Raw genomic sequence first — 16,174 nt, forward strand, 5'->3', positions numbered from 1 at the left:
ATGCATCTCCTACCCGAAAAGCCAAATCAGTTGCTCCATGAAAATACTTTTTAGCTTAACCACCCCTAATTTGTATCAAGAGCCAATAATTCAGTTTTCATTTTCTTTACCTAACCAAACCAGTTTACACTTGGGTTTCACAAACATACCATGTAGGGAAAAATACTCCATGAAAGCTTACTGAACACTCTATGCTTAAAACTTAAAAAGTTTTTCCATTCACCAGAGCTTTCAATGCACCCTGTGGTAGAAAAGGGATAATGACAATAAAACCAAAGGAACAATTAGCTGCAAAAACACTTTCTGTGATCTTAAGTAGTTTCTAGAAGATATAATCCACATCTTTCCATCAATCTTCATTATCCAGTTCTCAGTCTCACTTAAACTTTCCTCAACCCTTCTCTTAATTTAGCTAGCTAATATGGTTAACACATCTTTTTATTTACATATTTGTAGAGTAATATTTGTATGTACTCTAGCATAATGTCTAAAATTATAATTTTCTCAATGTAAACAAGGACCAACAGCTTCACCTAAAAAAGAAAAAAAAATGGGTATCATCTAAAGGTTTGGAAATATGGAAAGGGTCAGAGGTTAAAACATACACCAGCCTATTCTTAATGCAGGGAAAGGCAACCTCTCATTATTAAAGTCATCACAAAAGTAAGGGATACACAATCTTTCATTATCCAAGACATCAAAATAAATTTTTGATATCTGATATGCATCATCCCATCTCAAAGCATGTTATGTGCAACTTTTTGTTGAATTAATTTTGAAGGAGGTTGGCAGGTCTAAAGTTTCAGTTCCTTATCTTCCATCAACATTAGAAATTTTCATATGCAAAACTGAGAGTACAAACATATGCTCACCTTTCTTAGGCTTGTGGTCATCATCAGAATCCTGTTCCTCCCTTTGTGATCTGCTGTCACTGGAAAAGAATAATGAAAAGATTTATGAAGTAAATAGAAATAATATATCTTCCTTCAAAGTTTTCCTTATTTCATATCTTTTTCATTCATGTCTACTATTTCCTGCCTCAGCAAAGTAAGGCTCCGAAAAGAAAAAACAATGGTCCCACTAACTCGCATTCATTATCTACCTTTCACATACAATGCATGACAACCAAAAAGAAACCACCATCCACAGCTTACCACCCAAAAAACCACTCTATGGTTTCTTCTAACCTTTCCATAGGTTCTGGTTTAGCCTAATGACATGTTGCCCTCCATATTCCACACTGTTCCTGTTCATTCTAACCTATGTACACCTTGCAACCTCTCGAATAATCCAACCACAACAACTCATAGCCTACTTTCACTCTATGCTCCCACCACCTTTTCGATCTTACCCAACAATTTCCTTTTTCCACTTCTGACATAGATTCTCTAAGTCAGTCTTTCTTTTTCCATCCTCTCCATGTGACCAAACCTTTCCAGCAAACCCTGTTCTAGAGTTACAAAGAATGAGTTAAGTGTTATGTGTGACAAGGAAAGCTTGTATGTTTGTGGACAGATTCACAAAGTTCATGCCAAAAAAGTACAGACCTGTAAGCTTTACTACACATAAATGTATGTACTTATGGATCTAGAGATCTGGAGGTATGCAGTTTGCTGGGGAAAGGCCCTGTGAGGTGAGTCAGTTGTTTGCTGGTGATATTGTTCAGGAGCAGCTCTGAGTGAGAAATTCCACAAGCTGGTGTCTGAGTGTGTGACACCAAGAAGTAGTGTAAATGTGAATACAAGCAAGGTTTTTAGGCTTAGCAGCGTAAAGAGATAGGTTACTTGAAGTGTGAGCTTGATTGGAAAGAACTTAGAGGAAGTGGAGTGCTGCACCCAATGGAACCATGAGAACTGAGGTGAGGCACTGTGAAGGTGAGGGGCCAAAGGTCTTAGGTACATTGAAGAATGTCTGGAGAGAGAGGTCACTATCTTTAAGGGTAAAGATGGTTAAATTTGATGGTACAGCAGCTCTGCTAGGATTGTTTGGAAGTAGGCCTTTACCTTACATAAAAATGTAAAGGATATTGTGAATGTGTTGGAAACAAATAGTTTGAGGACTATATGTGATTTGAGGAGGGATATTTGAAAAAGAGATGACTAAGAGAGAAGGGTGACAATAAGCGTAGCATATAGGAAAGAGCTGAAGAGGGTGTGTTAAAATGGTTTGGACAAAAGGAAAGGACAAGTTAAGAGAGGATGGCTGAAGTGTACATGTTAGAAATGGATGGAACAGGTAGGAGCTGGAAGACATAGTAAAAGATGCTATGAAGGCTCAACGCCTGGACTTGCTGCAAGATGCAAAAAGAGCAAAGGATAAAGCAAACTGGAGTGATATGGTTTACAGGGGATGACACTGTCGCTGAACTGAACCAGGGCATGTGAAGTGGTTGGAGGAAACAACGGAAAGGTCTTTGGGGCCTGGTAATGGCTTTGGTTTTGATGGATTATACACGACAGCTGGCACTATCGTGCTGACACATGAAAAAAATCATGAGAATGCAGGTGATGAGAACTTGAGGTGTTAAGAGTGAAGTGGGATGGGGGTGAAGTACGGGTTACTAAGGAGAAGCACTGTTTGTCTATGTTTCCATTTGAAATATGTAACTCAACAACTGCTTCAACTGGAGTGGGAGGATTAGTGTGCTTTGATCTTTCCAAAATGTTCTCTAATGTTAGCTGTAAAGCTTTTCTCTATGAATGTCTTTGTAGGTAGGTGAAGCAATCGTGAGAGGGTCATGGTCATAATAGATTTCATTTCATCAAATTCTATTCAAGCTTCTGTATAATGAAAGTTTATATAATATCTTTTTCTTTGATAGGGGAAACTTTATTATTCTTTTTTTTTTTTTAAAGTAACTGTACAGACGTGTTAGGATGTACCATGATTGGATGCAGTGATTTTGACACAGCACAAGATGCTATTTACTCCCATCCTGTTATCATAACATGAGCCATCCTCATACAAAAGTACGCCCAAAGTGCTGCATGCACTCGATGCTTCTCAATCCACAATGATCACTGACAATTCTCAGCTTGTGGGGATGTATTATTTGCTACTTTAATAGTCCTACACCTGTGCCAATATGTAACAGTCACCATTAAGCCAAAGTATCCAACAAGTAGCCCTACTACAAGTGAGCATGCTGTAAAATGTTACAATACTGCATGAACTTGACTAAGGACTAGGCACTTTAGCAGTTGCCAGCTGTAATGTGGTAAATGATAATGTCATCTGCTATAAATCAATCAGATAAGCTTTTCTCAGCCAACTACTTTGATAATGACAATACATCTAGAGTCACCAATAAGACAAAAACCAAAAAATATGCCAAAAGTAACTGAAAGTTGCCAAAATATAGTAAAACAACACAATGTATGCAATCCAAACCAAATTTCATGTTCAACTGGTTGATATAAAAATAGAAAAGATTCATAGACAATCAAAGAAAAATAATAATTCTGCTTCTATGCTCTCCCCAGGTCTGTCTCCCAAAAATCCAATACACATCTTGCATAGCTAAACAACAATATGAAGTTAAAGAAATATTTCTTCCATAAGGAATGAAAAATCATACTAAACTAAAAACAATACAAGAAGCAAATGATAAGTCTTAACCACGGAGAGATAAAAATCTTGTTGTGGTAATGTCTTGGTATCACATAAGCACTACAAACAGCACAGTGTTGATATGTCTCCTTAGGTGATGGTGTCACAACATTGTTTATATTGGGTTCCAGTGCACTTGCGTTTCAAATAAAGTCCAACTTGTTTCACAAATCATTGCTTCTAAACACATTTATGTGGTTTCATGATCTCTACCTATTCTTATCAGTACTATAATCATAACAAGTGATGAAAGATGTCAACCCAGCATTATTGTTGAGATGACGTGTTGAGTGATGAATCAACAATGGCTCATATCTTTATCGATGACATATTCATTTACAGTAAATTCTTTTTCCCTATACCCACTGACAGAAGTAAATATTTTACTTGAGGGTGAAAGGCATACAAGGAATAGAGTGAATTGGAATGATGTGGTATACCGGGGTCAACGTGCTGTCAATGGATTGAACCAGGGCATGTGAAGCGTCTGGGGTAAACCATGGAAAGTTTTGTGGGGCCTGGATGTGGAAAGGGAGCTGTGGTTTTGGTGCATTATACATGACTGCTAGAGACTGAGTGTGAACGAATGTGGCCTTTGTTGTCTTTTCCTAGCACTACCTCGCGTGCATGTGGGGGGGTAGGGGGCTGTCATTCTATGTGTGGCAGGGTGGCAACGGGAATGAATAAAGGCAGCAAGTATGAATTATGTACATATGTATATATGTATATGTCTGTATGTATATATATGTATACATTCAAATGTATAGGTATGTATATGTGCGTGTGTCGACATGTATGTATATACATGTGTATGTGGGTGGGTTGGGCCATTCTTTCATCTGTTTCCTTGCGCTACCTCGCTAACATGGGAGACAACGACAAAGTGTAATAAATAAATAACTAAATATTCTAAATATATTCTGTATTCTTCTTTGATGAGTAAATTTCACAAGAAAAGTTTTCTCAACTCTTAGATTTTATTAATAAGTTCATTCTCCTTTCACAATGGCCAGAGTCATTCAAAGCAAGTAAAGGATGGCTAGCTGAGTTTATTCGACATCAGAGACTACATATTGTGAAGGTAACAGAAGAATGCACAAGTACTGCTGCACGCAAATGATTTTTCTCTGGATGTCTATTAGCACACTATTTACGATTTCTCTTTGTGCAAGAGTTTTGTAGAACATAAACCCTGCATAAAGCAAGGGATAGTCTACAGTTCCTTGTTAATAAGTTGAATTAACAATGTTCCAATTATGTTACTAAAAAATTATTGGTAAGCTTTTGAAGACATTCGTTGGCTATACTTTATTAACAATATTGTAAGCACTTCACTCACCAAATTAGTCATATACTGATATCGGTATGTGTAAACTTACACAAATGTAATAACAGACACTTGCTGTATGCAGAGCAAAATGCACCAAATCCATTATCCAAGAAAGAATATGGCTACCCTGAAAGGAACATGGCTTCCTTCCTAGCTACAGGTCTGCTATTTCCTGAAGTACAGTTCTCTGATTATATCCCAAATAAGCAATGTTTCAATTATGCTATGGTAAAATCATTGGCTTTGAAAATAAATGTATGCTATGTTTAGTCAATAGTACTAAAACCACTTTACTTGCCACATTACTATTACATTAAGAACATGTTAACTCATGCATCAGTCATCACACACTAGCTCTCTGCAGAGCAGGGTGTGCCACCTTTCTCACCTACCAAGGAACACTGCTTCCTCTGCAGAAGGCCTTCTGTTTTCCAAGAGTGCATCTCTCCATTACTAACACAAATAAACAATATTACTAATACAAATAAACAATATTTCAAAGAGAAACCAACACGCTACCACTAACACTTTAAGCATCACTTAGCAACATCTCTAGAAAGTGAAACAAATATTTTTGTGGAGCAAAATTATAAAATCATCTACTTTATGAATATAGGTTTGCGGCAGGGGTGTGTGATGTCTCCATGGTTGTTTAATTTGTTTATGGATGGGGTTGTTAGGGAGGTGAATGCAAGAGTTTTGGAAAGAGGGGCAAGTATGAAGTCTGTTGGGGATGAGAGAGCTGGGGAAGTGAGTCAGTTGTTGTTCGCTGATGATACAGCGCTGGTGGCTGATTCATGTGAGAAACTGCAGTAGCTGGTGACTGAGTTTGGTAAAGTGCGTGAAAGAAGAAAGTTAAGAGTAAATGTGAATAAGAGCAAGGTTATTAGGTACAGTAGGGTTGAGGGTCAAGTCAATTGGGAGGTAAGTTTGAATGGAGAAAAACTGGAGGAAATAAAGTGTTTTAGATATCTGGGAGTGGATCTGGCAGCGGATGGAACCATGGAAGCGGAAGTGGATCATAGGGTGGGGGAGGGGGCGAAAATTCTGGGAGCCTTGAAGAATGTGTGGAAGTCAAGAACATTAACTCAGACAGCAAAAATGGGTATGTTTGAAGGAATAGTGATTCCAACAATGTTGTATGGTTGCGAGGCGTGGGCTATGGATAGAGTTGTGCGCAGGAGGATGGATGTGCTGGAAATGAGATGTTTGAGGACAATGTGTGGTGCGAGGTGGTTTGATCGAGTAAGTAACGTAAGGGTAAGAGAGATGTGTGGAAATAAAAAGAGCGTGGTTGAGAGAGCAGAAGAGGGTGTTTTGAAATGGTTTGGGCACATGGAGAGAATGAGTGAGGAAAGATTGACCAAGAGGATATATGTGTCGGAGGTGGAGGGAACGAGGAGAAGTGGGAGACCAAATTGGAGGTGGAAAGATGGAGTGAAAAAGATTTTGTGTGATCGGGGCCTGAACATGAAGGAGGGTGAAAGGAGGGCAAGGAATAGAGTGAATTGGATCGATGTGGTATACCGGGGTTGACGTGCTGTCAGTGGATTGAATCAGGGCATGTGAAGCGTCTGGGGTAAACCATGGAAAGCTGTGTAGGTATGTATATTTGCGTGTGTGGACGTATGTATATACATGTGTATGGGGGTGGGTTGGGCCATTTCTTTTGTCTGTTTCCTTGCGCTACCTTGCAAACGTGGGAGACAGCGGCAAAAAAAAAAAAAAAAAAAAAAAAAAAAAAAAAAACCTTTATATTTGTGTTTGAAATGTATATCTCACTTAATAAGTGTATTTCATTACTTCAGATAGCCACAAAAATCTCCATATGAATGCATCTTCACTTGTAGCATGGGAGTATATGAGAAAAAAAAATGGTTCACATTACAGAAAACTGTTAAGGATACTTTTTCAAGGGCACTTCCCTTCCATAATGAGAGGGTTCCATGTAATATGTCTTATGAAAATATATCGCTTTCAGAGTTACTTTGCCACTATATGAATGAAAATGAGGTACTCTCATGCATTTATATCATAATTTTTTTTTTTATGGCTTACTGTACCACTTGTATATACGTTATTAACTAAGTTGCATCTATGGTATTAGTATGTTCTCTCTTCCATTAAATCGTTATCATTTTTTTCCACTTTTATGCAAATCAATTTTCTAAATGGCTTATTTCAATTCTATCAAAAACATGTATTCATGCATATTCACTTGAAACACTACACTAGTTGTCCTCTACTAGTGGCTTATCAAGGGTGAGGCACCAAAAGGAAAGCTGCTGTGCTACAGTTTGCCAGTTATGGATACTTCTGCTGCGGCCACTCTCTTGAGGGAGCTCCGGAAGGAAGTGGGCATCAGAGATATAGATTGCTAGTTACCGATAAGGAAATAAATCTATTTCAATTTACAGTTATCAAACATATCGCTCAATGACAGTCATATCAATAATACGACTAGGCCTTTATATCTTCTTGGTTAAGTTTACACTTAAATCAATTGGTTCTTGGTTATCATTCTTTCACAATGTTCTTTCATTTCACCAAAGAGATGTAGTTTTTAACTCAGCTTTACTACCTTAATATTACTTACTTTTACTTTCTGACCCCTCTATACAGTTAAGGCTCCTGCAGTAGTCAAGAGGTTAACCACTTCCATTGGTTGGCATCAAAGGTCACAGTGTGTTGTGATGTGTGCATGTGTCTATATGCAAAGAGCACAGGGCAATCACCTTGCTATCTAAGATGTGTGCTGGTGTCTGGTAAGAGTACTATGGCAAAATAATTATTTTTCCTTTGGTTATGCATCTTTTCCATTATATCAAACACTCTTCTGCAAGCTCATTTGAAAAATTTGGCAATTATGATGACAAACACTGTTATTCTGATACATTTTAGCTGACTTTGGCACATTTCAGGGTTCTGTCACACCATAAGCTGCCTATGTCTAGATTCTGGGTAGAGTGATGAGTCGTTTCAAGAAAATGGGGCAGGTACAGTAGTTGTCTATAATTTTCTGTATATCCAGTCTTGTAGATTATATTCAACTAAAGTGATGTTCTGTGTATTATTTGGTACAGTACGTACATCATTCCACTGTTTCCATGAAGTTTTGAGAACCATTCAATATTTTTGGCCTTCAGTCCCTAACCCCCTACGATGCAGTAATGTGTGTTTTTTTGTATATTTTTGTGTGTTTTTTTGTATATTTTTTTAACAAAGTCCTCTTTAATGTGCATTTCACTAATTCATACACTTAATAGTGAATTAAACAGCAAAATATTATGAAAAAACTGTAAGGGAAATATGAGTGGTACATTACACTTTAAAATGTTCCAAGTTCAGGCAGCCAAGGGGTTGTCTTACAGTTTAAAACATTTCAATTTCTTGTTATACTTGATCACTGTTTCCCACATCACCGAGGTAATGCCAGGAAGCAGACGAGGAATGGCCCATCCACTCATATACACATACATAAATCCTCATACATGCACATATACATACATATACATATCAATACATACACATATACATATGCATACACAGACACTTGTACATATACTTGCTTGCCCTCATCCATTCCTGGCAACACCCCGCCTCACAGGAAACAGCATTGCTGGTGTACCAGTGAGCATTTCTGACTATGATGCATTCATGGGCCGCCCACCGTTGAGTGAATAAGTTCGAATCCTGGACATGGCAGTTGGTAAACAATCAACCCAGCTGTTCATCCACCACTAGGGGTTGGTCGATAAATTGGGAACCTGGAAAGGTCTGTGCGACCTGGATGTGGATAGGGAGCTCTGGTTTCAGTGCATTAACACATGACAACTTAAGACTGAGTGTGAACGAATGTGGCCTTTTTTTTGTCTTCTCCTGGTGCCACCTCTCTGAAATAGGGGGCAGCGATCCTATTTCCAGTGGGGTGGGGTAACTCCAGGAATGGATGAAGGCAAGCAAGATTGAATATGTATATGTGTATATATGTATATGTGTGTGTATGTGCATATGTATCCCTGGGGATAGGGGAGAAAGAATACTTCCCATGTATTCCCTGCGTGTCGTAGAAGGCGACTAAAAGGGAAGGGAGCGGGGGATTGGAAATCCTACCCTTTCGTTTTTTTTAAATTTCCAAAAGAAGGGATAGAGAAGGGGGCCAGGTGAGGATATTCCCTCAAAGGTGTAGTCCTCTGTTCTTAACGCAACCTCGCTAACGCAGGAGATGGCGAATAGTATGAAAGAAAAAGACATGTATATGTGCATGTATGGGCATTTACGTATTTGTGTGTATATGAATGGATGGGCCATTCCTCGTCTGTTTCCTGGTGCTACCTCGCTGATGTGGGGAAACGGCAATCAAGTACGATAAATATATAATAAATAAATTATCATTTATTTTTTATTTATTTTGCTTTGTCGCTGTCTCCCGTGTTTGCGAGGTAGCGCATGGAAACAGATGAAAGAAATGGCCCAACCCACCCCCATACACATGTATATACACACACGTCCACACACGCAAATATACATACCTATACATCTCAATGTACACATATATATAAACACACAGACACATACATATATACCCATGCACACAATTCACAGTCTGCCTTTATTCATTCCCATCGCCACCTCGCCACACATGGAATACCATCCCCCTCCCCCCTCATGTGTGCGGGGTAGCGCTAGGATAAGACAACAAAGGCCTCATTCGTTCACACTCAGTCTCTAGCTGTCATGCAATAATGCCCGAAACCACAGCTCCCTTTCCAAATCCAGGCCCCACACAGCTTTCCATGGTTTACCCCAGATGCTTCACATGCCCTGATTCAATCCAGTGACAGCACGTCAACCCCGGTATACCACATCGATCCAATTCACTCTATTCCTTGCCCGCCTTTCACCCTCCTGCATGTTCAGGCCCCGATTACTCAAAATCTTTTTCACTCCATCTTTCCGCCTCCAATTTGGTCTCCCACTTCTCCTCGTTCCCTCCACCTCCGACACATATATCCTCTTGGTCAATCTTTCCTCACTCATTCTCTCCATGTGCCCAAACCATTTCAAAACAACCTCTTCTGCTCTCTCAACCACGCTCTTTTTATTTCCACACATCTCTCTTACCCTTACATTACTTACTCGATCAAACCACCTCACACCACACATTGTCCTCAAACATCTCATTTCCTGCACATCCACCCTCCTGCACACAACTCTATCCATAGCCCACGCCTCGCAACCATATAACATTGTTGGAACCACTATTCCTTCAAACATACCAATTTTTGCTTTCCGAGATAATGTTATCGACTTCCACACATTCTTCAAGGCTCCCAGGATTTTCGCCCCCTCCCCCACCCTATGATTCGCTTCCGCTTCCATGGTTCCATCCGCTGCCAGATCCACTCCCAGATATCTAAAACACTTTACTTCCTCCAGTTTTTCTCCATTCAAACTTACCTCCCAATTTACTTGACCCTCAACCCTACTGTACCTAATAACCTTGCTCTTATTCACATTTACTCTTAACTTTCTTCTTTCACACACTTTACCAAACTCAGTCACCAGCTTCTGCAGTTTCTCACATGAATCAGCCACCAGTGCTGTGTCATCAGCGAACAACAACTGACTCACTTCCCAAGCTCTCTCATCCACAACAGACTTCATTTTTGCCCCTCTTTCCAAAACTCTTGCATTCACCTCCCTAACAACCCCATCCATAAACAAATTAAACAACCATGGAGACATCACACACCCCTGCTGCAAACCTACATTCACTGAGAACCAATCACTTTCCTCTCTTCCTACACGTACACATGCCTTACATCCTCGATAAAAACTTTTCACTGCTTCTAACAACTTGCCACCCACACCATATATTCTTAATACCTTCCACAGAGCATCTCTATCAACTCTATCATATGCCTTCTCCTGATCCATAAATGCTACATACAAATCCATTTGCTTTTCTAAGTATTTCTCACATACATTCTTCAAAGCAAACACCTGATCCACACATCCTCTACCACTTCTGAAACCACACTGCTCTTCCCCAATCTGATGCTCTGTACATGCCTTCACCCTCTCAGTCAATACCCTCCCATATAATTTACCAGGAATACTCAACAAACTTATACCTCTGTAATTTGAGCACTCACTCTTATCCCCTGTGGCTTTGTACAATGGCACTATGCACGCATTCCGCCAATCCTCAGGCACCTCACCATGAGTCATACATACATTAAATAACCTTACCAACCAGTCGACAGTACAGTCACCCCCTTTTTTAATAAATTCCACTGCAATACCATCCAAACCTGCTGCCTTGCCGGCTTTCATCTTCCGCAAAGCTTTTACTACCTCTTCTCTGTTTACCAAATCATTTTCCCCAACCCTCTCACTTTGCACACCACCTCGACCAAGATACCCTATATCTGCCACTCTATCATCAAACACATTCAACAAACCTTCAAAATACTCACTCCATCTCCTTCTCACATCACCACTACTTGTTATCACCTCCCCATTAGTGCCCTTCACTGAAGTTCCCATTTGTTCCCTTGTCTTACGCACTTTATTTACCTCCTTCCAGAACATCTTTTTATTCTCCCTAAAACTTAATACTCTCTCACCCCAACTCTCATTTGCCCTCTTTTTCACCTCTTGCACCTTTCTCTTGACCTCCTGTCTCTTTCTTTTATACATCTCCCACTCATTTGCATTTTTTCCCTGCAAAAATCGTCCAAATGCCTCTCTCTTCTCTTTCATTAATAATATTACTTCTTCATCCCACCACTCACTACCCTTTCTAACCAACCCACCTCCCACGCTTCTCATGCCACAAGCATCTTTTGCGCAATCCATCACTGATTCCCTAAATACATCCCATTCCTCCCCCACTCCCCTTACTTCCATTGTTCTCACCTTTTTCCATTCTGTACTCAGTCTCTCCTGGTACTTCCTCAAACAAGTCTCCTTCCCAAGCTCACTTACTCTCACCACCCTCTTCACTCCAACATTCACTCTTCTTTTCTGAAAACCCATACAAATCTTCACCTTTGCCTCCACAAGATAATGATCAGACATCCCTCCAGTTGCACCTCTCAGCACATTTACATCCAAAAGTCTCTCTTTCACGCGCCTGTCAATTAACACGTAAACCAATAACGCTCTCTGGCCATCTCTCCTACTTATATACGTATACTTATGTATATCTCGCTTTTTAAACCAGGTATTCCCAATCACCAGTCCTTTTTCAGCACATAAATCTTCAAGCTCTTCACCATTTCCATTTACAACACTGAACACCCCATGTATACCAATTATTCCCTCAACTGCCACATTACTCACCTTTGCATTCAAATAACCCATCACTATAACCCGGTCGCGTGCATCAAAACCACTAACTCATTCAGCTGCTCCCAAAACACTTGCCTCTCATGATCTTTCTTCTCATGCCCAGGTGCATATACACCAATAATCACCCATCTCTCTCCATCAACTTTCAGTTTTACCCATATTTTTTTATTATACTTTATCACTGTCTCCTGTGTTAGCGAGGCAGCGCAAGGAAACAGATGAAAGAATGGCCAAACCCAACCACATACACATGTATATATAATTTATTTATTCATTTATTTATTTTGCTTTGTCGTTGTCTCTCGCGTTAGCGAGGTAGCGCAAAGAAACAGACGAAAGAATGGCCCAACCCACCCACATACACATGTATATACATACACGTCCACACATGCAAAATATACATACCTATACATTTCAATGTATTTATTAGCGCAAGGAAACAGACGAAAGAAATGGCCCAACCCACCCACATATACATGTATATACATACACGTCCACCCACGCAAATATACATACCTATACATCTCAATGTACACATATATATATATATACACACACAGACATATACATATATACACATGTACATAATTCATACTGTCTGCCTTTATTCATTCCCATTGCCACCTCGCCACACATGGAATAACAACCCCCCTCCCCCCTATATAAATGTACACATATATATACACACACAGACATATACATATATACACATGTACATGATTCATGCGGTCTGCCTTTATTTATTCCCATCACCACCCCACCACACATGGAACAACAAATCCCTCCTCCCTCATGTGTGCGAGGTAGCGCTAGGAAAGACAACAAAGGCCCCATTCGTTCACACTCAGTCTCTAGCTGTCATGTAATAATGCACCGAAACCACAGCTCCCTTTCCACATCCAGGCCCCACAGAACCTTCCATGGTTTACCCCAGATGCTTCACATGCCCTGGTTCAATCCATTGACAGCAAGTCAACCCCGGTATACCACATCGTTCCAATTCACTCTATTCCTTGCACACCTTTCACCCTCCTGCATGTTCAGGCCCCGATCACTCAAAATCTTTTTCACTCCATCTTTCCACCTCCAATTTGGTCTCCCACTTCTCCTCGTTCCCTCCACCTCTGACACATAAATCCTCTTGGTCAATCTTTCCTCATTCATTCTCTACCTGTGACCAAACCATTTCAAAACACCCCCTTCTGCTCTCTCAACCACATTCTTTTTATTTCCACACATCTCTCTTACCCTTACATTACTTACATTACATCAAACCACCGCATATTGTCCTCAAACATCTCATTTCCAGCACATCCACCCTCCTGCGCACAACTCTATCCATAGCCCATGCCTCGCAACCATACAACATTGTTGGAACCACTATTCCTTCAAACATACCCATTTTTGCTTTCCGAGATAATGTTCTCGACTTCCAAACATTCTTCAAGGCTCCCAGAATTTTCGCCCCCTTCCCCAACCTATGATTCACTTCCGCTTCCATGGTTCCATCCACAGCTAAATCCATTCTATCTAAAACACTTCACTTCCTCCAGATTTTCTCCATTCAAACTTACCTCCCAATTGACTTCTCCCTCAACCCTAATGTAGCCTAATAACCTTGCTCTTATTCATATTTCCTCTCAGCTTTCTTCTTTCACACACTTTACCAAACTCAGTCACCATACCTTACCAAACTCAGTCACCAGCTTCTGCAGTTTCTCACCCGAATCAGCCACCAGCACTGTATCATCAGCGAACAACAACTGACTCATTTCCCAAGCCCTCTCATCCACAACAGACTGCATACTAGCCCCTCTCTCCAAAACTTTTCCATTCACCTCCCTAACAACCCCATTCATAAACAAATTAAACAACCATGGAGACCACGCACCCCTGCTGCAAACCAATATCCAGAGAGAACCAATCACTTTCCTCTCTTCCTACTTGTACACATGCCTTACATCCTTGATAAAAACTTTCACTGCTTACAGCAACTTGCCTCCCACAACATAAACTCTGAATACCTTCCACAGAGCATCTCTCTCAACTCTGTCATACGCCTTCTCCAGATCCATAAATGCTACATACAAATCCATTTGCTTTTCTAAGTATTTCTCACATACATTCTTCAAAGCAAACACTTGATCTACACATCCTCTAACACTTCTGAAACCACACTGCTTTTCCCCAGTCTGATGCTCTGTACATGCCTTCACCCTCTCAATCAATACCCTCCCATATAATTTACCAGGAATACTCAACAAACTTATACCTCTGTAATTTGAATACTCACCTTTATTCAATTTGCCTTTGTACAATGGCACTATGCATGCATTCCGCCAATCCTCAGGCACTTCACCATGAGCTATACATACAATGAATATCCTTACCAACCAACCAACAATACAGTCACCCCCTTTTTTAATAAATTCCACTGCAACATCATCCAAACCCGCCGCCTTGCCAGCTCTCATCTTTTCACTACCTCTTCTCTTTTTGCCAAATATGTATGTATATAAATATTGTTTTCATTACATATTCACCATTTCCCACATTTGAGTCAAGAACAGATAACTGAGCCTCTGAGAAAACAATCCTCACTTGGCCAGCATATCTGTTCTCTAATCCTTCTTTTGGAAAAGTAAAACAGGAGGGGAGGATTTCCAGCTCCCCTTCCAGTGCTGTGGATGAGAGGGCTTGGGAAAAAAGTCAGCTGTTGTTCGCACTGGTGGCTGATTTGGGTGAGAAATTGCAGGAGCTGGTGACTAAGTTTGGTAAAGTGTGTGAAAGAAGAAAGCTGAGAGTAAATGTGAATAAGAGCAAGGTAATTAGGCTTGGTAGGATTGAGGGACAAGTTAATTGGGAGGTAACTTTGAATGGAGAAAAACTGGAGGAAATGAAGTGTTTTAGATATCTGGGAGTGGATTTAGCAGCAGATGGAACCATGGAAGCACAAGTGAGTCACACAGTGGGAGACGGGGCAAAGGTTCTGGTAGCACTGAAGAATGTGTGAAAGCCAAGAACATTAACGTGGAGCAAAAATGGGTATGTTTGAAGGAATTGTGGTTCCAACAATGTTATCGGTTGCTAGGCATGGGCTATAGATAGAATTGTACGCAGGAGGGTGGATGTGCTGGAAATGAGATGTTTGAGGACAATATGTTGTGTGAGGTGGTTTGATCGAGTAAGTAATAATAGGGTAAGAGAGATGTGTGGTAATAAAAAGAGTGCGGCTGAGAGAGCAGAAGAGGGTGTTTTGAAATGGTTTGGTCACATGGAGAGAATGAGTGGGGAAAGATTGACCAAGAGGATATATGTGTCAGAGGTGGAGTGAATGAGGAGAAGTGGGAGACCAAATTGGAGGTAGAAAGATGCAGTGAAAAAGATCTTGAGTGATTGGGGCCTGAACATGCAGGAGGGTGAAAGGTGTGCAAGGAATAGAGTGAATGGAATTTGTGGTATACCGGGGTCGACGTGCTATCAATGGATTGAAATAGGGCATGTGAAGCATCTGGGGTAAACCATGGAAAGTTGTGTGGGGCCTGGATGTGGAAAGGGAGCTGTGGTTTCGGTGCATTATTACATGACCGCTAGAGACTGAGTGTAAACGAATGTGGCCTTTGCTGTCTTTTCCTAACGCTACCTCGCACACATGAGGGGGGAGGGGGGTTGTTATTTCATGTGTGGTGAGGTGGCGATGAGAATGAATAAAGGCAAACAGTATGAATTATGTACATGTGTATATATGTATATGTCTGTGTAAGTATATATATGTATACGTTGAGATGTATAGGTATGTATATTTGCATGTGTGGACGTGTATGTATATACATGTGTATGTGGGTGGGTTGGGCCATTCTTTTGTCTGTTTCCTTG

The 16,174-nt window shown here is 40.4% G+C and overlaps 1 protein-coding gene across 2 annotated transcripts in view; it reads right to left on the reverse strand.

Annotated features, from left to right (window-relative positions):
• Moca-cyp (nuclear cyclophilin protein Moca-cyp) overlaps positions 1 to 16,174 on the reverse strand; it is a 212,642-nt gene that overhangs the window by 22,659 nt on the left and 173,809 nt on the right. For both annotated transcript variants that reach the window (XM_071670792.1, XM_071670793.1), the window contains one exon: positions 873 to 931. In XM_071670792.1, the coding sequence (XP_071526893.1) occupies positions 873 to 931 (59 nt within the window). The remainder of the gene's footprint in view (positions 1 to 872; positions 932 to 16,174) is intronic.

This window comes from Panulirus ornatus, chromosome 15 (assembly GCF_036320965.1).
Source record: "Panulirus ornatus isolate Po-2019 chromosome 15, ASM3632096v1, whole genome shotgun sequence".
Classification (NCBI taxonomy): domain Eukaryota; kingdom Metazoa; phylum Arthropoda; class Malacostraca; order Decapoda; family Palinuridae; genus Panulirus; species Panulirus ornatus.